Here is a 25,982-nt window from a genome sequence, read left to right on the forward strand (position 1 = left end):
ACAAGAACTTCTTTCAGTTAGATCAGCAAGTTGTTTTCCTCTACTGCTCTGGACCAAGCAAGCCCAGGAAATGACTATACTGAAAAACGATGGTGGCAACAAACTTGCCCAATGGTGAGATGCAAGCTCAGTTCAATTATAAGTACAATATAATAAGCAGTGACAAGAATTTCATTTAGCTGCCACGCAACATAAAGAGCAATGATGAGATCTACAGACAGTTTAACTGACCTGCTCACACAACCAGTTAGTAACTAGGAGGAGCTGAAGATTAAATAATTCTACAGAAGAAACCCTCTTGGCAAGATTCAACACGGGAGAAATCCAATCAGTGATAATGGGAACTGCAGATGCTGGAGAATCCAAGATAATAAAGCGTGAAGCTGGATGAACACAGCAGGCCAAGCAGCATCTCAGGAGCACAAAAGCTGACGTTTCGGGCTTAGACCCTTCATCAGAGAGGGGGATAGGGTGAGGGTTCTGGAATAAATAGGGACAGAGGGGGAGGCAGACCGAAGATGGAGAGAAAAGAAGATAGGTGGAGAGGAGAGTATAGGTGGGGAGGTAGGGAGGGGATAGGTCAGTCCAGGGAAGACGGACAGGTCAAGGAGGTGGGATGAGGTTAGTAGGTAGGAAATGGAGGTGTGGCTTGGGGTGGGAGGAAGGGATGGGTGAGAGGAAGAACAGGTTAGGGAGGCAGAGACAGGCTGGGCTGGTTTTGGGATACAGTGGGGGGAGGGGAAGAGCTGGTCTGGTTGTGTGATGCAGTGGGGGGAGGGGAGATTTTGAAGCTGGTGAAGTCCACATTGATAGCATTGGGCTGCAGGGTTCCCAAGCGGAATATGAGTTGCTGTTCTCTATTCTTTAGATGAACCATTTCAACTCCCCCTCCCATTCTTTAGACGACATGTCCATCATGGGTCTCCTGCAGTGCCACAATGATGCCACCTGAAGGTTGCAGGAACAGCAACTCCTATTCCGCTTGGGAACCCTGCAGCCCAATGGTATCAATGTGGACTTCACCAGCTTCAAAATCTCCCCTTCCCCCACCGCATCCCAAAACCAGCCCAGTTCGTCCCCTGCCCCCACTGCACCACACAACCAGACCAGCTCTTCCCTCCACCCACAGCATCCCAAAACCAGCCCCGCCTGTCTCTGCCTCCCTAACCTGTTCTTCCTCTCATCCATCCCTTCCTCCCCCCCCAAGCCGCACCTCCATTTCCTATCTACTAACCTCATCCCACCACCTTGACCTGTCCGTCTTCCCTGGACTGACCTATCCCCTCCCTATCTCAACACCTATACTCTCCTCTCCACCTATCTTCTTTTCTCTCCATCTTCGGTCCGCCTCCCCCTCTGTCCCTATTTATTCCAGAACCCTCACCCCATCCCCCTCTCTGATGAAGGGTCTAGGCCCAAAACGTCAGCTTTTGTGCTCCTGAGATGCTGCTTGGCCTGCTGTGTTCATCCAGCTTCACACTTTATTATCTCAGAAATCCAATCAGTTCTAGTTTTGACCTGCAAAAAGATATGCTGTGGTAGGGCAGGTAGGAACTTCTGTAGTAGTAAATCCAAAGAAGTGACAGGTTGTGTTACTGTATGAGCAGTCTAAAGTTGGGATTCAGTTGGTGAGAGACTCTGTGAGTAAAGTCAAAATCCCTGGTTGGCAAGAGAAAACTTCCAGAAATGGTCCAGAATACAGACTGGGAAAACAGAGCATTACCACCATAGCAGGTGGGCACTATGAGGCCCAGGTACCACAAGGGAAATCAAAAGCCATAAAAGTAAAATATAAAGATAGGTCAAAAGAACTAAGAAAGTCAGAATTAAAAAAGATAGGTCAGGGAATGAAAGAGTTGTGATCTAATGGAAAAGAACATGAAGAGATTTTATTAAACAGCAGTGAGCAGGAATCATCCAGAAAAATGTGTTAAAGAAGTGGAATACATCTTACAGCTGCAGATAGAATGAATCATTTAGTAAAGCCATAATTAAAGCAATCATCATTGTTTAAAGCTGCAAGCAGTGGGGTACATTCAGCAAAACCATTAAAGAAATAAGAATCATTCAATAAGACTACAAACTGTGGGTTGATCCAGTAAAGTCACTCGAAAGGAAGGAATTATTCATATTAGCCATTAAAAGGAAGGAATCCTCCATAACTACCACAAGAAAGCTGGGATGTCTGTTCAAGTTGCAAAATATGGGCAAATCTTCCAGTGTAGCAGTCCTGCTGTTATTGCAAATTAAATGCCTTTTATGCAAGGAAAATAAGTAATCACTCTAGGAAGATATGGAATGATAGATAGCATTGCCAGGAAGATTTGATTTCAGAGATGTGCCAACTAGAACACTATTAAATACTTTGGAACGAATGATTCTTAAAATGTATTATAGCTTCCAAGTTAGATATTAAATCAAAAACCAATCAAGTAATCATGTATACATACACAATTTGGAGTATAACTGATGACATTATAGCTTGCCAAAGTGTAAAGGAGGTTACATATACTTTTGAAGAAGTAAGTGCAAGCCTTGACAATTACATTTATCTCAAAGCAAATGAAATTTCTGAAAAGCAAGAAATAATAGAAGAGTTCAGCATCCAAGGGAATCCGTTGATGATCGCTACATATTAGTGGAAAATTGACTCTGGGGAATTAAAGTCAGAATTGTTGATGAGTCTTTGTCAGATTTATCACTGTCAAAGCAATATTTGATTCCCTTGAAAGTCTTTCAGATGATGAATAATGCTACTTCAAGTTTCTGCTGTAATCAATTCTAACAGGGTAAGATCAACTTTGGTACAAGAGATCAGCAGAACCCACTCAGTTCTTGAGGTAAAAGAACTCACAAAAGACACATAAGTAAGTAATATAGTAGCTGGTAGTAATTAGGATAGACACCAGATGCACATTGTGATCACTGCGGTACAAAGGATACTCATAACTACAGACAGTGAACAGCTAATAAAAGTGAATGCTTCATCGGTAACATAATAGGTAACTGTCAAAAAATTTGCTAATGGAGCACTTTGCCACAACAAAAGCAAAAAATCAAAAAGGTACACACACAAAGAGGTTATTGTGGCAGGATTGTCTGCAACAGAAAACAAAAACCTTAAATATTCCTTAATGAAATAGCTGATTTTGGTAAGCTTTTAATTGTGTCAATGCACCAATTTCAAGTTAAACACTGGGGCAATGACACTTTATTGTCAGATATACAGCTACCAATGGAACTGTGTTGTCCAGGAGGCACAATATTTAAGATTAGAAGTATACTACAAGCAACCTGTTAACACAAAAAAATGCCAAATTATAAAGCATGTGCAAATTTACTACAATCATGAATACTCACTATGGATAAGGAACACTTGTCCCGATCTCAACCTTCTTCAATTGGAGGTGTTAACCTATATAAAGCTAAGGACCAACTGGGCAAGCTGCAACCAACTGGTCCATTTTAAGGGATGAACAGCTTAGGATCTCAAAAGTAACAAGGTCCAACAGCCAGGCCTTTTCTGTTTCTGTAGAAATAGTTATCATATTAATGCTATGTAACTAGTTACGCAGTAACTAGTTGCTAACATGGAATAAATTACTTATTGTTCAATATTAGAACCCCCTCTAGCCAGATCAGTAAGTGGTTTATCACTATCACATTAGACTGAGCATATCCAGTAGATTCTTAAACTTAGCAAACCTACCTCATGGTGAGCTGCAGATGCAAATGCACATATTATATGATAAATAGCAGCACAACTGTAATTTAGCTGTCTCATATAATGAATAACTAAGACTACAATAGAATATAAATTATAAAATCATACATGTTAGCTCATTCTTTAATTTGGCTGTATAAACAGAGTACTTCATTTCTTAGCTCTCTAACCCATGGGATTTTAGAACAATATATATTTATACTGCATTTTTCAAAGAAGAGAAAATTGATGGGGTCATGAAGTCCAACTTGTCCATTTCTTTCGCTCAGATTCAGGGACATTTAAAAAAAAAGAACATTAACGATATCATGGAGCAGAAAAATTGATGTAGAATTGTATGGGCAATGGTGCTGAATGTGAAGGTTCAGCTCGGTGTATTTAGATCTGGATATACTGGATTTTATCCTGCAGGTTGTAAATTAAGAACAAAAATAGAAGTTGCTGGAAAAGCTCAGCAGGTCTGGCAGCATCTGTGAAGAGAAAATCAGAGTTAATGTTCTGGGTCTTCCACAGAACTTGGGAAGTTCTCACAGCTAATTCCGAGGAAGGGTCACCGGACCCGAAATGTTAACTCTGATTTTCTTTACACCGATGCTACCAGATCTGCTGAGCTTTTTCAGTAACCTCTGTTTTTGTTCCTAATTTACAGCATCTGCAGTTCTTTCAGCTTTTATTTAGGTTGAAAATTAGATTTGAGAGGCTAATATGATCCTACAGTTTTAGGTCAATCATACATGGAAGTACCACATAAACAAAGCCTTGTTAAAGTTGTTAAATATTTTACAACATGTTGCAAAGAAAGAGTAATCAAAGGGGGTCTTCTTAACTGTGGCTATTACTTTGCTTCAGAAGAAATAAAAATAATGCCTTGAGAAATTGAGTGTATGGAGAACATAACTAAAGCTGGATGATCAGGACCCACACTGGAACGGAGTGTAATTCTTTAAGGAAATAAGGTTGATGAAAATGAGGAAAGCTTGGAAATTACAATAGATTGTCATTATCAAACTGGAAGGCATTGGAAATGTCAGGAGGAAGCACGGGTGATGAAGACCACAACATGACTTTTGATTTCCAGTATCCACAATTCTTTGTTTTATTCTCGTACAGCCCATTGTCTGGCTAGATTCCAACATGCTGCTCTAAGAAACTCTCTCAAAAATGTTATTTGGATGCCTCATCTGAGCTTTGCCATATGACTTTTCATGTCTATGTTGAAAGTGAAATCTTCCATAATATTTACTGTGTCTTTCTGACAAGCTGCCATAGTACTTCTGTTACGCTCCATCCAAAAATGGAACCAGTATATCACTTCCTTAAGTGAACTCTTGCCTTTAACATTTCTCTTCTCTCATCAACTCAATTCCACGGCCGAGTTTCCTGAACTTAAAATCATCAGTCTCTGTTGTGGTAATAATGTCATTAACTAACAAAAGTACACTACCACCTTTTCCTAGCTTCCTGCAGGTTCTGCATCCTTCATTATTCAGAAATATCATCTCATCTTGCAGCTATGTCTTTTTAATGGCTCCTAGATATTATTTTTATTTATGTGCTCAGTTGATCTGTTACATTTCAAATGTTATGTGCATTCAGATACTTAGAGTGCTTAGTTTTATTCTTTTATACTTTTTGAAACCTCTTATCTGCTGATATACTCTTAGACTTGAGTTTTCTATTCCTTCTTGTCACAGTCTGTTGATATCTGCTATTGATACCCTCCTTTCTTGTCTCTGCCCACTGACATAACACATATTCCCAACTCTGATCCTATTTAGTTTATAATCTTCCCTACTTCATTTCTTACGCATCTTATAAGAATACTAAGGACACCTTCCAAACCATCTAGACGGCCAAGGGCATCAGATATATGGGGACACCACCACCTGCAATTTTCCTTCCAAGCCACAGAACATGCTGACAAAGAACTATATTTGGCATTCCTGCATTATCAGTGGTCCAAAATCCTGGAACTCCCATCTTATTAACAGTGTGTGTAATTACACCACATGAACTGCAGTGGTTCAAGAAGGCAGCTCACAACCATTTTTCTGAGGGCAATAAGGGTGGATAATAAACACTGGCCTAGCTAGTGACACCTCTATCCTGGGAATGTAAATAATAGTGGTCTCCCTCTGAGTCCTTTGAGCCAGCAGTAATTTTTTTAGGGATGCATTTGAGAGCAATGATGCATGCTTTACATAATAACTCTTCATTTGTCCTTTTGTTAGTTTAGTTCTCTCACTTCCAGGACATCTCTTTTCTGATCCTTACAGTATCCCTCCTAATAGCAGAGTTGAAACAGACGGCTAAGGGTCATTATCTTGCCCATGTGCCACAATTGGTCAGGAAACTTGGTAAATACCACGGCTGAGTTAAAAAGCCACTGTCAAAAAGTGGGCTGCTGAACTTTGAATATAACATGGTCCTCCTGATGCGAGCAAGTCAGAACATTAAATTTCACGTGTGGGTGTCTAAAATGTTAATGTGTTCAATTGTCTAGCATTGTCAGAAGTCTTACTCAGGACAATAATCTCTTTTGCCTACTAAAAATGTTGTATTCATCTAGCAATTCCTTTATTCATTCACAGGATGAGGGTGTCATTGACCAGGCAGAGGGCAGTTAAGAGTCAACCACATTGCTGGGGTCTGGAGTCACATGTAGGCCAGACCAGATAAGGATGGCAGTTTCACAAGAGGGCATTAGTGGAGCAGATAGGTTTTCCAACAATCGACAATAGATTCACAGTCATCATTAAACTCTTCTCCACATATTTTTATTGAATTCAAATTCCACCATCTGCCATAGTAGGATTTGAACCCCGGTTCCCCGAACATTATCTGGTCTCTGGATTAAAGGTCCAGTGATAATACCACTAGGCCATTGCCTCCCCTAAAATTTCAATATTTTCTTTAAAAATAATCTAATGAATGCATCCCTACATCAGAACAACACTACGAATTGACACCCTGAGTTATGAAACGTGGTTTTGATCAGAATGGAACAAAAATGATTGTTTTGCATCAGTTTCCAATAATATCTACACGTTTACAGTTTTTGGGTGGATGGGGCAAGGTCAAATTGCACAGTTCCCTTAGCAACCTTTTTCACTGAACAAAAACAATTTCAAAAATCTAATTTTCAGATGAAAGCAGAACGATTTTTGTCTAAACTTGTTAACATATCTGACCACAGAATTAAGTGTCAATATTTATTCTATGGGGAAGTTTGCTCCACATCTATGTAACACAGACACAGTGGCCATAATTTAAACTGGCTGTCAACCTGGAACAGGCTGGGAGCACCACTGGATTGGAGGGGGCATGGAGTTGAATATCTGCTATTTAGATAGGGGCAGGGAAAGTGATGGACTATGGCAGTTATCCTCAACAGACCAGGGCTGCACAGCAAAATCTGACAAGTTCCTTGTGGGTGAGGGCATTTTGTTTAAGCATATCATGAACAGGGGCTTCCAATATCCTAATGATAGAGTGCATGGCTTCTCAGAAAAGCCCAACCTCTTGACAAAATCCACACCACATCGTCCACCCCATTCAGGCCTGTTTGATAAATTGTTGACTATTGTTGCAGGCTGACTGCAGTCTGAGCAGTGATCATTATTCATTATAGCAGTGCTGGGACTACATGAAGAGCTGGCAACTCTTTGTAGTGGAATTTCTACTCAAAATATGGAAGCCAGGATGCCAAGCAGTAACTGTGAACAAGACATGGCAGGATAACTCTAACTGTGTCCGACCTGCAGTCAGGGCCACCATCATTATATTCAGTCCAGTAACTCAATCTGCTTTAAATCCCACTTAAAGGTGGAACAGCAACAAATCCTCCAAGCAAAGTTAAACATACTTGTATATAAAAATAATTCACTCACTGTGCAGTGTAATGTCAAGCACGGGAAGGTTACTGTTGTAACCCATTAGAAACTTTAAACTATGAAGTTGAGTTAACTTAAACGTTTGAGAAAGAGAGGACTCTTGAACACAGTCAGGAAACAATACTTACAAGATAACTGATGGGTGTGATACAGTCTGTAGAATTCTCCACAGACCACGTGATTGAAGCTTGCATTCAGGTAGCACCAACAAGTTGGCACAGATTGCAGGATCGCCACAATCCGATAATAAATGTGACCCAGTCATAACTTTATGTTCAACTTTAATACTGCTTACAATTAAGTTGAAATCATTAAAATTGCATTTGTTTCAAATTATTAAAATGGAGACAAAATCAAAATTCGAAAGAATTCAAAACAAGAAAATTAATATACAAATGAAAGTAACATTGTTGGCCCTTTGCATATTAACATTTGTTTAAAGTCTTTAATTTAGGAAATTATCCCAAGGAACGTCATAGGCGCACAACAAAAAGTGAATGCTGAACCAAGGAAGAAAGAAGGAGAGATAACTAAAATATCAGCAAGGACTTAAATTCTAACAATGTCTCAAAAGGAGGAAAGAGGTGGAGAGGGAAAGAGGGATTTTAAGAAGCAATTTCCAGATCGCAGTTTGGAAGTTCATCTCCAAATGTGGACAGGCTGCAGTTCAGGAGATCACAGTTATAAGAATGGTAATTTGTAGGATTGAGCAATTGTCAAGGGTTTTCAAAGATAGAGGGGGTAAAGGCCATGAAGGGACTTAAACTTAAGGACGTGGATTTAAAATTTCAGGCATTGAGAAATTGTGACTGTTGTAATTCAGTGAATAGATGAGGAAGCACAAGAAACAACTTCAATTTATCTCCAGTCTTTTGTGTAAGTGACTTACATACAAATTATGAACATCTGGTCCCTTGAGCCCAGTTTTAGGACCGTATGAAATAGGACCAGAAGGTATGGTCAAGCCCCCTCCACTATAAGTTCATGGCTAATCCGTCTGTGTTTGAACTTTACATTCGTGTCTAGCCCTGCTAATCCTGATTCGCCTGCCTAATGAGAATCTGTACACTTCCGTCTTAGAAACATTCAACAATTCTACCTCCACTGTTTTCTGACACAGGGAGTTCCAATGTCATACAACCCTCAAAGGAAAACATTCTCTTCATCTTGGGTCTTGAAAGGACAACCCTTAATTTCAAAACAGTACTCCTTACTCCCGGTCTGACTCAAGAGGAAACACACTTTGATATTCACCTTGTCAAGACCATTCATAACTTAGTACAGTTCAATCAAGTCACCCACTCCACCCTTCAAAACTCCAGTAAACAAGCGAGTTTTGAAATGATTTGTAGCTCAGGTTGAGGTTCTGGATGGGAGTTTGCTCACTAAGCTGGAAGGTTTGTTTTCAGACGTTTCGTCACCATTCTCGGTAGCATAATCATTGAGCCTCCAATGAAGCGCTGGTGTTATGTCCTGCTTTCTATTTATCTGTTTAGGTTTCCTTGGGTTGGTGATGTCTACGGACTACCAAAAATTCACAAACCAGGAGCCCCCCTCAGACCCATAGTCTCGCTACCTGGAACACCAACCTACAGATTAGCCAAGGAACTACACCAAAGACTAAAACACCTAGGAGAAGACCACGCTACTCCATCCGGTCCACCCAAGAATTCCTGAACACCAAAGACGCCAAGATAGAAGAGGATGAAATAATGGTCTCCTTTGACGCAACAGCCCTGTTCACATCCATCAACATCAATCTGGCCAAAGAAACACTGACTACACTATTAGAAGAACCAAAGAAACATACACCTGACACCAACCTCATCAGCAAGGACAACATCAAGCTAGTGGACCTATGCCTTACCACCCACTTCACTTTCAATAACAAAACCTACAGACAAACCAACGGTACACCCATAGGATCTCTGATATCAGGGTTCTTAGCAGAGGCAGTAATGCAGAGACTCAAACAAACAGCTCTGCCAATCATCCAACCCAAACTTTGGGTCCGCTACGTGGATGACACCTTTGTCATCACTAAACAAAACAAATTAGAGGAAACATTCAAGACCATCAATAATACCCTTACTGGCATAACATTCACAAAGGAGGAGGAAAACAACAACAAACTGCCACTCCTAGATGTCACAGTAGAGCGAACAGCCAATGGGGAACTTCAAACCAGCGTCTACAGGAAAACAACACATACGGACCAAATACTGAACTACAGGAGCAACCATCCCAACACCCACAAACGAAGCCGCATTAGAACATTATTCCAATGAGCCACCACTCACTGCAGCACAAAGGAACTACGAAGAGCAAAAGAAAATCACCTATACAGCGTATTCAAAAAGAACGGGTACCCAATGAACACAGTCCGCCGATTTCTCAGCAACAAACCAAAAGAAACAGGCAAAACGGGCCCAGAAACCATAACCACTCTCCCCTACATTTCCGAAATGACTGCCAGACTACTTGGACCACTTGGGATCAGGGTAGCCCACAAGCCCACAAACACACTAAAACGGCAGCTAATGAACTTAAAAGACCCTATGCAGACAACAAGCAAAATGAACGTCATCTACAAAATACCTTGCAAGAACTGTGACAGACACTACATTGGACAAACAGGCAGAAAGCTAGCCACCAGGATACATGAACATCAACTAGCCACAAAACAACATGACCCACTATCACTAGTATCCTTACATACAGATGAGGAAGGACACCACTTCGATTGGGACAACACATCCATCCTAGGACAAGCCAAACAGAGACACGCACGAGAATTCCTAGAAGCATGGCATTCCAACCAGAACTCCATCAACAAACACACTGGCTCCAAATCAATCTACCATCCTCTGAGAAAAAGAACAGGAAATGACATCACCAATGCAGAAAACGACATCACCAACCCAAGGAAACCTAAGCAGATAAATAGAAAGCAGGTCATAACACCAGCGCTTCATCAGAGGCTCACTGCTGATGTTACCTAGAATGGTGACGAAACATCTGGGAACAAACCGGCAAGCTCAGTGAACCAGCTTACATCTCGAACACAATAAAGACCCACTCTCTTGTGGACCGAGAGGACGAGAGTGCTATCTTGGAGGTGAAAGGAGGACGTCGGGTTGGCTGTGCACCCTTGCGACCAGTGGATCTTAATGCTGGCTTCGGCCTAATGCTGGTTCAGGGGAGCAGCCAACCTGCAACGATGGCTGCAGCAAGTGCTCGTGCCCCAGGTCAGGGGGTCCGGAACACCATCCGTGTTTCTGTAAAGAAGGTAGATGAAGGTGCACCTGTGGACCGCACCTTCTTCGTGAAGAGGGTCCTGTTGGACTGTTGTGGGTTCGCTGCTGCGGACATTTACTGCCTGCAGGATTTCCCCGGGGGAGGTTTTTACGACGTGACCTTCCGGAGTTCCAAGCTTTGCGACCGCTTCCTGGAGGTTTTCAAGGAGAAAGGAGGTGAGAGCCCCCTCTCTGTATTGACCGCTGTCCCACTGTTTGTGATGCCAGCACAGAGGAGCCGTATGGTGACTGTGCACATGTACAACCCGCATGTGCCAGCAGTTGATGTCCTGACCTTCCTCGGAAGGTATGTGAAGGTGGAAGGGGACCTAACTGACATCGTGGACCCCCTTGGCATCTGGATTAGTAAGAGGCAGGTCAAGGTGACGCTGAGGATGGGCGCAGAGGGGAATGTCGCACACCCACCGTCCAGCTTCGCGATCGGCAGGAGCAGGGGCTACCTGATCGATGCAGGGCAACCTAAAGTCTGCCATGCCTGTGGTAGGTCAGGTCACGTGGCGGCCGACTGCAAAGCCACCATCTGCAGGAAATGCAGGGAGGAGGGACACCTTGCAAAGGATTGCCCACAAGAGAAAAGCTGCAACCTTTGTGGGGATGCGGGCCACCTCTATAGGGCATGCCCGCAGCGGGGGACCACCTATGCCCAGGTCGCCGGCAGGGGCAATGTGGGGCCAGCCCCCCCGGAGGAAAGGAAGGTACCGGGGCCCAGCAAGGACCCCACTAATGTGCAGGAGGGCCCAGCCCCGCAGGATGGGCCCAAGGCCAGCAAAGCACCCCTGCAGGCTCCGCTCCCCCCCGACAACCCGGAGTCGATGGAGGCGGCGACAGGCGACCCAGGGGAGTGGACGATGGTCCGGAAAGCGAGGAGGAAGGTGCGTCGACGGGCCCAGGAACTGCAACCATCAGGCGGGAAGAGGCAGCTACAGGGGAGCTATAAGAGCTCCTCTGACGAGGGGGATTCGGAGATGGCCCGCCCGAAGCAGAAGTTAAAGATCTCCAGGGAGAAGGAAAGCAGCACCATGCTTCCAGGTGACAGGAGGCGTCCTGAGGCTCCCTCCAACACCCAGTCAAGTGCCGCTGGGGCACTGGAGGGCCCCCTGGAACTTCCAGGAGGGAAGGAGGAAACAGCGCGTCCCCAGCCTGACCCAGAGCTGGACCCTCCTGCCTCCGCACCCCCGACGGGGGGATGCCACCCGGAAGACAGCACGGACGGTTTCCTGAGCCCGGAGAGCATCCAGCAGTTAGCCCAGGCAATGGACATGAAGGGACAGATGGAGGGGCTGGACCTTGGACTTGGGGAGGGTACTGCGGTCACTGCGCACAATGGGGGTACGAGTTGCGAGCATTAATGTGCGCAGTGTCAAGTCCACCGCAAGATGTGTGTCCACGTTGGCCTACCTGACAACCATCAAGGCGGACCTCCTGTTTCTGCAGGAGTGTGGGATACTGCACCTCGGCAGGTACGGGAAATGGTCCAGCGCCTGGACCTGCGGGCCTTCGATCTGGTCAGGGGGTAACGACTGTCGCTCCTCGGGCCTGGCTATTCTGCTGCGGGGGCGCGATTCACCATCTCTCAAGTTCAGGAGGTGGTGGGGGGGGGCGCTTCCTAGTGGCTGACGTCACCTACAGGAAGGCTCCCCTGAGGCTGATCAACGTGTACGCCCCAGCGGGACGGAATGAGCGGTTGCCCGTCCTGCAGCGGCTTCCACCTCTGCTGGCTACGTCCAGGCCGGTCATCCTAGGCGGAGACTTCAAGTGCATCATCGATGCAGATGGAAGATCCAGCGTGGGGACAGCGGATGGGGGGAGTCAACTGGACGTCACGTCCAGATTCCTGATGGGCACGGTGAAGGACGCCAAGCTGCTCAACGTCTTCAGCACCCCTGCAGACGGAGTGCAGCAGAGGTACACCTGGTCGCGGCCAGACGGGTCTATTCGCTCAAGGATAGACTTCCTGTTTGTGTCGCGGGCGTTCTCGGTCAGGTCCACCGGCGTCGAGCCGGTGTTCTTCTCTGACCACTGCCTCCTGCTGGCTGACTGTCACTTACAGGACGACCAGCCGGCCGGCAAGGGGACGTGGAAGCTCAACACGACTCTGTTGACCCCAGAGAACGTCGAGGAGCTTAAGAGGGAGTACGCCGGTTGGAGAACTGTGAAACCCCTCTGAGTCTCTGGGAGACGGTGAAGGAGAACATCATGAGGTTCTTTGTCCTCAAGGGGTGTTCGGAAGGCGAGAGAGAGGCGAGGAAAGCTGTCGCGACTCCAGAAAAGGGTGCAGAACCTGCTCCTTCTGCAGTTGATGGGGGTCGATGTCACGGAGGACCTCCGCGAGGTGAGGGGCCAGCAAGCCTCGCTCTTCGCCGCGGAGGCTTCCAGGATAATCTTCCGGTCCAGGGTCCGCTCCGTGGAGCAGGACGAGACGTGTTCGCATTTCTTCTTTCAGAAGGTGCACAAAGAGACCTCTGTGCTTAGCCGGCTGAAGGAGGATGACGGCTCGGTGACGTCGTCTCGGCCCGACATTTTGAGGATTAGCAGTTCCTTCTATGCCGGACTGTACGACACGAAGCCCATGGGCAGCACGGCCTCTGAGTTGTTCCTGTCGTCTATCACAGAGGTCTTAGACGACGGCACAAGGGAGTGGCTGGACCGGCCAATATCCCTGGACGACCTGACCAGAGCCCTCAAGTCCTTGGAGAGGAATAGGACTCCCGGGAGCGATGGCTTACCGGTCGAACTGTATTCCGGTCTGTGGGACCTGGTTGGCCAGGACTTGCTGGAGGTGTACGATAGTGTGCTTCGGGCAGGGGAAATGTGCAAGTCCATGAGGAAGAGCATCATCACCATCATTTACAAGAGGAAGGGGGAGAGGGAAGAAATTAAGAATTGGCGTCCCATTTCACAATTGAACGTGGACTACAAAATCCTGGCCAAGGTCATAGCCAACCGGGTCAGGTCTGTCCTGGAGTCAGTGATTCACCCTGACCAAACCTGTGCTGTGCCAGGCAGGAAGATCGCTGAGAGCCTCGCGCTCATCAGAGATACGATCGCCTACGTACAGGACAGGCGGGTGGACACCTGCCTCGTCAGCCTGGACCAGGAGGCCTTCGACAGGGTCTCTCATGCTTACATGAGGGATGTCCTCTCCAAATTGGGGTTCGGGGAGGGCATCCGCAATTGGATTCGGCCGCTCTACGCCAACATCGTTAGCGCAGTCTTGATCAACGGGTGGGAATCGGACCATTTTCCCGTCAGATCTGGAGTCAGGCAGGGCTGCCCCCGCTCTCCGGCCTTATTCGTGTGCTGTGTGGAGCCCTTCGTCGCATCCATCATGAAGGACGTGAGCCTGAAGGGCGTGACTATCCCAGGCAGCAGAGGCCTTCAGGTCAAGACCTCCCTGTACATGGACGACGTCCCTGTCTTCTGCGCCGATCGTCAGTCGGTGAGTAGGCTGTTGGACATCTGCGGCCAGTTTGAACTGGCCTTGGGTGCCAAAGTCAATAGGGGTAAGAGTGAGGTCATGTTCTTTGGGAACTGGGACGACCGCTCCTTCATCCCCTTCACCTTCAGGACAGACTACCTGAAGGTGCTGGGTGTTTGGTTCGGTGGAGCTGAGGTGTGCACTAAGACTTGGGAGGAGCATATCACCAAATTGAAGCAGAAGCTGGGCAGGTGGATGCTCCGGTCCCTCTCCATCGCGGGTAAGAGCCTGGTTGTCAGGTGCGAGGGCTTTTTGTATTGTTGTATGTGGCGCAGGCCTGGCCTATTCCTTGGACCTGCGCCGCTGCGGTCACCCAGACCAACTTCCACTTCATTTGGGGGTCGAGGATGGACCGGGTCCGCAGGGACACCATGTACAAAGACCTGGAAAATGGGGGAAAGGGCGTACTGAACGCCACCCTCGCCCTGATGGCTACCTTTGTGTGCGGCTGCATCAAGCTGTGCGTAGATCCTCAGTACACAAACACCAAGTGTCACTCCTAACTGAGGTTCTACCTGTCCCCGGTGTTGCAAAGGATGGGCCTGGCCTCGTTGCCACGGAACGCTCAGAGTAGTTGGACAGTCCGGTACCACCTGTCCTTCGTGGAGAAATTTTTGAAGGGAAACACCTTTGACCACAAGGCCGTCAGGCAGTGGTCAGCACGTAGTATCCTCGAGATCCTTCGGGAAAAGGAGAGGGTGGATCCTGTCGTGTGGTTCCCCACACAGACTGCCGAAGTCGTTTGGCAGAATGCCTCATCGCCAGAACTTTCAAACAAGTACAAGGACATTGCTTGGCGAGCGGTGAGAGGGGCTCTGCCAGTCAGATCCTTTATGCATGCCCGGAATCTCTGCGCCACTGCATGCTGCCCTCGAGGTGGCTGCGGGAGGGGGGACGAGACTGTCGATCACCTCCTTCTGGAGTGTGCCTATGCGCAGGAGGTCTGGAGGGGGATGCAGTGGTATTTGTCGAGGTTCGTCCCGTGCAGCTCCATGACGCGGGACTCCGTGCTCTACGGGCTGTTTCCTGGGACGCACACTGAGACCAACATCAACTGCGCCTGGAGGACCATCAATGCGGTGAAAGAGACTCTTTGGTCTGCTCGCAACTTGCTGGTCTGCCAGCTGAAAGAACTGACCCCGACCGAATGTTGCAGACTGGCACACTCCAAGGTCCAGGACTACGTGCTGAGGGACGCGCTAAAGCTTGGGGCAGCCGCTGCCAAGGCGCGGTGGGGAAAGACCACGGTATGAAACCCCTCGTCCAGAATAGAAAAAAGGGTCCTATCTGGTAACTGGGCCCAGCGGGCGCCTTGCCCAACTGGGACTGTGCGGGGTGACGACTGCCGGGGTATTTTCTTTGCTTTGTTTTTTCTTCTTCTTTGTTTGTTTTTTTCCTTTCGTTGGTGTACGTACCCACTGGGTAACCCGGAGCGGCTTGCATGACTGGGTAGGTGTATAAATGTTTTATTTTTTGTACATCTTATGAATAAAGTATATTTTTTCAAATAAAAAAAAGTGACGAAACGTCTGAAAACTAACCTTCCAGCTCAGCGAGCAAACTCACATCCAGAAATGGATGTGTTGTCCCAATCAATGTGGTGTCCTTCCTCATCTGTATGTAAGGATACTAGTGATAGTGGATCATGTCTTTTTGTGGCTAGTTGATGTTCGTGTATCCTAGAATGGTGACAAAATGTCTGAAAACAAACCTTCCAGATCCAGTAAACAAGCCCTGCCGGTCCAACCTATCTCTCTCATTGGATAACATTCCAAGCATTATTCTCAAACTTCCTCTGCACTACTTTCAATATAAATACATCCTTACGTAAATTTGGAGAGGAAAACTGCGCTCAGTGTTTAAGACAATGGTCTCACAATGCCTATATAATTATTTATAACAATTACCTTTATGTTCAAGTCCTGTCATAATAAAGGATAGTAAAATGTGAGGCTGGATGAACACAGCAGGCCAAGGAGCATCTCAGGAGCACAAAAGCTGACGTTTCGGGCCGAGACCCTTCATCAGAGAGGGGGATGGGGAGAGGGAACTGGAATAAATAGGGAGAGAGGGGGAGGCGGACCGAAGATGGAGAGTAAAGAAGATAGGTGGAGAGAGTGTAGGTGGGGAAGTAGGGAGGGGATAGGTCGGTCCAGGGAAGACGGACAGGTCAAGGAGGTGGGATGAGGTTAGTAGGTAGCTGGGGGTGCGGCTTGGGGTGGGAGGAAGCGATGGGTGAGAGGAAGAACCGGTTAGGGAGGCAGAGACAGGTTGGACTGGTTTTGGGATGCAGTGGGTGGGGGGGGGGGGAAGAGCTGGGCTGGTTGTGTGGTGCAGTGGGGGGAGGGGACGAACTGGGCTGCACCATCCCCCAGACTTCCCACTGACTGAGGACGAACGGTCAGTCCTTAGCAAGGGGCTCACCTTTGTCCCCCTACAACCACACATCAACGAATACCAGTCACGGTTGGATATAGAGCAGTTTTTCCGCCGTCTTCGCCTCCACGCCTACTTCTTCAACCGGGAACCCAACCCTCCTTCCACTGACCCCTTCACCCGCTTCCAACACAAGTCCTCCTCCTGGACACCACCCCCAGGCCTCCTACCCTCCCTCGACCTCTTCATCTCCAACTGCCGTCGAGACATTAACCGCCTCAACCTCTCCACCCCTCTCACCCACTCCAACCTCTCCCCCGCAGAACGGGCAGCCCTCCGCTCCAACCCCAACCTCACCATCAAACCCGCAGACAAGGGTGGCGCAGTGGTAGTATGGCGCACTGACCTCTACATCGCCGAGGCCAGACGCCAACTCTCCGACACCACCTCCTACCGCCTCCTCGATCATGACCCCACACCCGAGCACCAAACCATCATCTCCAACACCATTCACGACCTCATCGCCACAGGGAACCTCCCACCCACAGCCTCCAACCTCATTGTTCCCCAACCCCGCACGGCCCGTTTCTATCTCCTTCCCAAAATCCACAAACCTGCCTGCCCTGGTCGACCCATCGTCTCAGCCTGCTCCTGCCCCACCGAACTCATCTCCACCTATCTGGACTCCATTTTCTCCCCTTTGGTCCAGGAACTCCCCACCTATGTCCGTGACACCACCCACGCCCTCCACCTCCTCCAGAACTTCCAATTCCCTGGCCCCCAACACCTCATATTCACCGTGGACGTCCAGTCCCTGTACACCTACATTCCGCATGCAGATGGCCTCAAGGCCCTCCGCTTCTTCCTATCCCGCAGGCCCGACCAGTCCCCCTCCACCGACACTCTCATCCGCCTAGCTGAACTCGTCCTCACACTCAACAACTTCTCTTTTGACTCCTCCCACTTCCTACAGACTAAGGGGGTGGCCATGGGCACCCCCATGGGCCCCAGCTATGCCTGCCTCTTTGTAGGTTACGTGGAACAGTCCCTCTTCCGCACCTACACAGGCCCCAAACCCCACCTCTTCCTCCGGTGCATTGATGACTGTATCGGCGCCGCCTCTTGCTCCCCAGAGGAGCTCGAACAGTTCATCCACTTCACCAACACCTTCCACCCCAACCTTCAGTTCACCTGGGCCATCTCCAGCACATCCCTCACCTTCCTGGACCTCTCAGTCTCCATCTCAGGCAACCAGCTTGTAACTGATGTCCATTTCAAGCCCACCGACTCCCACAGCTACCTAGAATACACCTCCTCCCACCCACCCTCCTGCAAAAATTCCATCCCCTATTCCCAATTCCTCCGCCTCCGCCGCATCTGCTCCCACGATAAGACATTCCACTCCCGCACATCCCAGATGTCCAAGTTCTTTAAGGACCGCAACTTTCCCCCCACAGTGATCGAGAACGCCCTTGACCGCGTCTCCCGTATTTCCCACAACACATCCCTCACACCCCGCCCCCGCCACAACCGCGCCAAGAGGATCCCCCTCGTTCTCACACACCACCCTACCAACCTCCGGATACAACGCATTATCCTCCGACACTTCCGCCATTTACAATCCGACCCCACCACCCAAGACATTTTTCCATCCCCTCCCCTGTCAGCTTTCCAGACAGACCACTCTCTCCGTGACTCCCTTGTTCGCTCCACACTGCCCTCCAACCCCACCATACCCGGCACCTTCCCCTGCAACCGCAGGAAATGCTACACCTGTCCCCACACCTCCTCCCTCACCCCCATCCCAGGCCCCAAGATGACATTCCACATTAAGCAGAGGTTCACCTGCACATCTGCCAATGTGGTATACTGCATCCACTGTACCCGGTGCGGCTTCCTCTACATTGGGGAAACCAAGCGGAGGCTTGGGGACCGCTTTGCAGAACACCTCCGCTCAGCTCGCAACAAACAACTGCACCTCCCAGTCGCAAACCATTTCCACTCCCCCTCCCATTCTCTAGATGACATGTCCATCATGGGCCTCCTGCACTGCCACAATGATGCCACCCGAAGGTTGCAGGAACAGCAACTCATATTCCGCCTGGGAACTCTGCAGCCATATGGTATCAATGTGGACTTCACCAGTTTCAAAATCTCCCCTTCCCCTACTACATCCCTAAACCAGCCCAGTTCGTCCCCTCCCCCCACTGCACCACACAACCAGCCCAGCTCTTCCCCCCCACCCACTGCATCCCAAAACCAGTCCAACCTGTCTCTGCCTCCCTAACCGGTTCTTCCTCTCACCCATCCCTTCCTCCCACCCCAAGCCGCACCCCCAGCTACCTACTAACCTCATCCCACCTCCTTGACCTGTCCATCTTCCCTGGACCGACCTATCCCCTCCGTACCTCCCCACCTACACTCTCTCCACCTATCTTCTTTACTCTCCATCTTCGGTCCGCCTCCCCCTCTCTCCCCATTTATTCCAGTTCCCTCTCCCCATCCCCCTCTCTGATGAAGGGTCTAGGCCCGAAACGTCAGCTTTTGTGCTCCTGAGATGCTGCTTGGCCTGCTGTGTTCATCCAGCCTCACATTTTATTATCTTGGAATTCTCCAGCATCTGCAGTTCCCATTATCTCTGATAATAAAGGATAGTATCCCTTTTATCCTTCTTAATTATACATTCTTGGTGCACATTAACTGATTCACCCACCAGAACAATTAAATCCCTCTGACTTAGATTAGATTAGATTCCCTACAGTGTGAAAACAGGCCCTTCAGCCCAACAGGTCCACTCTGCCCCTTGGAGCATCCCACCCAGACCCATCCCACTGGAACCCACACACCCCTGAACATTACAGGCAATTTAGCATGGCCGATCCACCTAGCCTGCACATCTTTGGAGGAAATGGGAGCACCCAGAGGAAACCCACGCAGACATGGGGGGAATGTGCAAACTCCACACAGACAGTCGCCCGAGGCTGGAATTGAACCTGGGTCCCTGGTGCTGTGGGGCAGCAGTGCTAACCACTGAGCCACCATGCTACCCATAACTTCAAAGTTATGCGGTCATTCTCCACTTAAGTAATACTCTGCCTTTTTATTCTTCCTGAGAAAAGTGAACTGTTACACATTTCTTCACATTATAATTCATCTGCCAGGTTTATGCCTACCCATTCAAAGTATCCATGGCTAATCATAACTTCCTTATGTCTTCTTCATACCAAGACAGATAGAAAGATGTAATCTGCAAATCTAGGCACTATAACTTCATTCCACATGTCTAAGTTATTGTAATAAATTGTAAAAAAAAATGAGGGCCCAGCACAGCCACCTGTAGGAATCCATTCATCACATCCTGCTTATCACACAGTGGCTAATTTATGTATCTGTTTTCTGCCAGCTAATCTTCTATCCATGTTGACAAGTTGCCTTCTATACTATAGGCTTTTATTTTTCACAATAACTTTCGATGTGACACCTTACGAAATAGCTCCTGGAAATCTAAGTAGAGTGTGTCCACAGATTCCCTTTTAACCACAGTACTTGTTACTCCCTCAAAAAAATTCCAATAAATCATTAACCTATGATTTCTCTTTGATGAAGCAATGCTGATGCTTCACAATAATCCTTAAGTTTTCTAAGAGCTCTGCCTCCTCCATATTCCCACTCAAATAATCTTTCACTCCACTGCTTCTCAATAAATTATCCAACCCGATCTTAAACAATTCAATAACTGCTCCCATCACTTTTGAAGACGAGAGTTCCAAAGACTCTCAATACTCTGCTAGAAAAATAATTCTCATTTTTCTATCTTAAATGGATGGCCCTTAACTTCTTTAACACATTTTCTAGATTTTTTCCACTAGAGAAAACGCCCTTTCCAAACCTATGCTCTAAGATCCTGAGAGGACCTTGACATGTTTTGATCAAGTCATCCCTTACTATTCTAAACTGCAGCCTAGGCAAACTTAATCTGTCCAACCTTTCGTCATAAGATAATGCACATGTTCCAGTCATTACTCTAGCAAACCTTTTCCCAACTGCTTCCAATGTATTATTGCCTTCCTCGAATAAAATGCGACCAAATTTGAACACAGTACTCTAGATGTCGGATCGCCTTTGCCCTGTATAACTGAAGCATAGGTTCTCTACTGTAGCAAAGTTGGGTAGAGTACTTGTGGCTTAAGAGGCAGGAAGTTAGAATTTGGTGCTGTACAATGCTACCAGGAGAAAGCATTGTGTGTTCCCTTTAAAAGCTGATATGCTTTTTCTATGCTTAGGGATTTAAAAAGGATGTTTGTGAGCAGCAGCTTCAAAGTCTGCAAGTACACAGACAGCACCCAAATTGAAATATTTGTATCAAAAGGCCATGCAATTAGCAGGACAAGCAGCAGTTTTGTTATCATGACAACAAAGGTCTGAATTTAGCCAATTTGAACCAGGTACTTAGACACCAGAAACTAATTAAATTTAAATCTGCTGGTTTTGACAACATAAGGCCAATCATATTGTTAAAAAAACTGATATGTCATCAAGGGTATAAAAGAAGGGGCAGCTGGGCAAAGACAGCAAAGCAAACTGCCATCCACCAGAGTTAACAACCCTCAGCTCGCAAAAGAGAATCACCATTAAGTATGAGAGAAAGCACTAACAAAATAACAACAGTACAAATGGCACAATGAGATAACATTCATAGAAGCATCATAGAATCCCTACAGTGTGGAAACAGGCCCTACAGCCCAACAAGTCCACACCGACTCTCAGCACATCCCACCCAGGCCCATCTCCCTATAACCCGCCTAATCGACACATCCCTGAACACTACGGGCATGTTAGGCCAATCCATCTAGCCTGCACATCTTTAGACTGTGGAAGGGAACCAGAGCACCCAGAGGAAACTCACGCAGACATGGGGAGAATGTGCAAAGTCCACACAGATAGTTGCCCGAGGGTGGATTCAAGTCTGAGTCGCTTGCGGTATGAGGCAGCAGTACTAACCACTGAGCCACCATGTCACCCCTGACAGAAGAATCAACAGAGAAGGCACAGAACGTTCCGGAAGACGTAGCCTGGCTGTAATTTCAACAGACTAAAATTTTTTATAATATATAATTGGGACTTATATTTATTGGAACAGCATACCATTAGAATCTTGTTTTATTTGGGAATAGTCAGTAGTTAGAAGGGGTTTATTAAGTTAGTTAATAGTTTAATTAATTTGTTTACTGTTGGAGTTAGATAAATATATTGTTACTTGTTGATTGTAAATGGAGTGTCATGGATTAATTTTAATTTTATTTAACCACTAGAAGTTCTGAAATGCAGGTTTCACTACTTTTCCCACTCCTTTTACAGACTACAGGGCTAGGTGCTCCTCTGTGGGTGTTTCATTTTTAGTTCATGGGGTCCTGGGGCGGGGGGGGGGGGGGGGGGGAGTCAAATTCCACTTTATAACACTACATTGTGGGGAATACTGAATTAACAATTCAATTAGCCTTGCTAGTTAGTTGCTCTTACTTACAATAATAACTCTTTTTAATTAATGCATTCAGACAACAAGATCATAACATGTACATCTCAGAGTACCTTTATCTCTCACCATTTAGATGATGGGCTACTTTTGTTATATTTCTTGCAAAATGGACAATTTCACATTTTCCCACCTACACTCCATTTACCAGATCTTTGACCACTCAGTTAACCAATTTACATCCCCTTACAACCTCTTATTTTTGTCTTCATAACTTACTTTCCTGCTAATCATCGTGTCATCGATCAGCAGAAGTTAACAACCATACTTTCAGTCCTTTCATCCAAGTCATTTATTAGATAAAGTGGAGGCCCAACACTGATCCCTGTAGCATACTAATTCAAATTTGCAAACCAGGAAATGTGACATCTATGCCTATCTTCTTAATAAAGTGTGGAGCTGGATGAACCATCCCCCTTTTCTGATGAAGGGTCTAGGCCCAAAACGTCAGCTTTTGTACTCCTAAGCTGCTGCTTGGCCTACTGTGTTCATCCAGCTCCACACTTTGTTATCTCGGATTCTCCAGCATCTGCAATTCCCATTATCTCCATGCCTTCCTTCTGTCTCCTCTCAGTTAGCCAATCTTCTACTCCCGTGCGTTTTTATTTCCCACAATATCCTTCAACATGACACCTTATCAAATACTTTCTGGAAACGTAAGTACAGTGTAACAACAGGTTCAACTTTATCCATATATTACTTCACAAAAAAAAAGGCAAAAACTGGATAAACAATTTCTCTTACAAAAAACCATGTTGACTCTGCCCTCAAGGAGTCCTGACAAAACTGGACACAATGGGAATAAAAGAGAGAACTCTCCACCAGTTGTAGTCACACCTGGCACAAAGGGAGATGATTGTGGTGGAGGAGATCACTTATCTCACCTCTTGGGTATCTCTGCAAGAGTTAATCAGGAGTGTCCTCAGCCCAAATATCTTCAGCTGCTTCAATGACCTTCCCTGAATCTGGAAGTGGAGAAATATTCACTGATAATTGCATTATAGTCAATACTATTTGCAACTCTTCAGATACTGCAGCAAGACCTGGACTATATCAAGGTTTGGATCAAAAAGCAGCAAATGACACTGATACCACACACTGCTAGGCAATTACCATCTGCAATGAGAGAATTTAACCCCTCATAGATATTCAATGGCATTACCATCCCCGAATCCCCCTTTATCAACATTTGGAAAGGTGTTTCAGGGTTTTGACCCACTGACATTAGGGAACAGCGATATTGTTGCTATACAGGATGGTGAAGGCGATGGCTTAGAGGGGATCTGGTCAATGTTGGTTTCCCCTTGTACTTGCCGCCCTTGTGCTCCTGGATGGTAGCAATCTTGGATTTGGTAGCTGCTGCTTAAAGAGTCTTCTGCAGTACATTTAAGAGAAAGTACACACTGGGACTAGTATATGTCAGCTGTCGAAGGAGTGAAGGTTTGTGGACGTGGTGCTAATCAAGGAGCTGTTTTATCCTGGATGATGTTAAGGTTGTAGTGTCTTTGGAGCTGCAATCATCCAGGAAACTCAGAGCATTCCATTCTATTCCAGACTTGGACCTTTACAATGGTAGACTGACTTTGGGGAGAAAGGAGGTAGGTTACTCATTGAAAGATTCCTACTCTCTGACCTATTCTATAGCTGTAGTATTTTTATAGCTAGCTCTATTCAGTTTCCAATCAATGGTAACCACTCCAGGATGTTGACACTTAGGGATTCAGTAATATTGATGCCACAGGGCAACAGTTAGATTCTTTCTTGTTGGAGATGAAACTATTCATACTTTCCAGTATCCGAGGATTCTCAAATTGTGCAATTCTCAGCAATGTCATTAAGAAAATACCCACTTTTAACCTTATAAAAGGTTATTGATGAAGCTGCCTAACATGGTTAGGCCTAGGACATTACCCTCAGCAACCCGTACATTAACCTCTTGGAGCTGAAATGACTGACTTCCTACAATCACAACCATTTTCCTTTCTATAAATACGAAAGTTTCCTGATTCCCATTGATTCTAGGTTTTGCTAGGTTCCTTGACACCTCACTTAGTCAATTATGAGAAAACAGCTGACAGTCTATTAGAATACGCAGGTTTATAGGTAAGAGAGGCATGGATGAGGGTTTCAGCAGTTGCAGAGTAGAGAAATATAGAGGTGATAATGGGCTGTCCTAGCTGTGGCACAGAAATGTGATCAGAAGCTACCTCAGATATGATGCCAAGCTAATGAACAGTTATCCAGCTCGACAGTTGCAAGACAGCAGAATATAAGTTGTTAGCAAGGGAATAGAATTTGTAGCAACAACCAAAGATAATGGATTTCCAATATTTAACCAGAGGGAAGTTCTGTCCATTCAGTCACACAAAGAGTTCAATAACTTAATCACAATGGAGCACTAAGAAAGATAACTGCTGAGAATCATCAGCAAATTTGTTAGAACTTACCCTGTGGTTTCAAAGGATGGCTTATAAAGAAGAAATGGGATGGGGAAGGAGGAAGGATAGATCCTGGGAGTGGCATGGGTGGTGCAGCAGAAGTTATTATGCCCTAACAGGAATAGAAGCCATTCCACATACTTCTTTAGGTGTATTTTGTTAGATAAGAATAAATCCATGGAGCGTTGTCCTACCTGTTGGATGATAGTGGAAAGGCATTGAAGATGTTGTTGTTAACAATGTCAAAAGACTGCATTCAGAAGGAGAAGGAATAGTTTTCCTTTGTCAAAACCACATAGAAAGTCACTCTGACTTTGATAAGAGCCATTTCAGCACCATGGCAATGATGGGAAAATTACTGGAGCAATCCACAGTACAATTTTAAATCAGCTGATGTTTGCAAAGAGTTAAAGATGACAGGCTAAACTTGAAACCACCAGCCAGGTGACGGAAAACTGTTGGGATGGTTTCAGAGGTAGACAGATTGAGAGGGAGCATGTGATATTACAGAGGCTCAAGGAGGTTGCCTTCATTGATTTAGCGACTGTGTCACAAGCATTTGTTTCAAAGTGAAAATTCTTATAACTTTTTCACCACGACTAAGATTATTAAGCTAAGAGGCAAGTTCTTATACTTCCATACGCCAGTACCATCTAATTGGAACTGTGGTCTATTGACTTTGAAGGTGGCTACAAGTTATTCATAATTTTTATGGACCTAAAGGGCTGGAAAATACTTCACCATTATCAGAGATGTAAATCACAAATTCCTGTTTGTAGGTTCAGGAATTATTAAATCGTTGCCCAGATACAAAACCCTCTTGATCCTACAGATTCTCAGGCAAGTGGTTTGGCCTGCCACGTCATTGGTGGCTCTCCTGAATAAACAATTCATCTCATGCCATTCTCTTGCCTTCTCCCAGTAACTCTAAACGGTCTTCATTTTTAGATAATAATCCAGTTCCCTCGTGAATGCCTCAAGCCAACTTGCCTTGATCACACTATCAGATGGTGCATACCAGAGTTTAAACACTTGCTGCACAAGAATTTTTTTCATGTTTCTATTTTTTTTGCCAATTACTTTAAATGTGTCCTCTCAGCCTCTCACCAGTGGAACAGTTTTATTTGCTTACTTACTCTGTTCAAACGACTGTTTTCAATATTAAATATCCTTTCAACTTTTCCAATATCACCCGTGGGGTGGCATAGCAGTTAGCACTGCTA

The 25,982-nt window shown here is 46.2% G+C and overlaps 1 protein-coding gene across 1 annotated transcript in view; it reads right to left on the minus strand.

Annotated features, from left to right (window-relative positions):
* Positions 1-25,982, minus strand: part of LOC125463357 (uncharacterized) — a 76,062-nt gene that overhangs the window by 48,407 nt on the left and 1,673 nt on the right. Inside the window, exon 2 of the mRNA XM_048554607.1 lies at positions 23,206-23,286. Within this exon, the coding sequence (XP_048410564.1) occupies positions 23,206-23,286 (81 nt within the window). The remainder of the gene's footprint in view (positions 1-23,205; positions 23,287-25,982) is intronic.

The sequence above is a fragment of the Stegostoma tigrinum genome, chromosome 1 (genome assembly GCF_030684315.1).
Source record: "Stegostoma tigrinum isolate sSteTig4 chromosome 1, sSteTig4.hap1, whole genome shotgun sequence".
In the NCBI taxonomy this organism is placed as follows: Eukaryota; Metazoa; Chordata; class Chondrichthyes; order Orectolobiformes; family Stegostomatidae; genus Stegostoma; species Stegostoma tigrinum.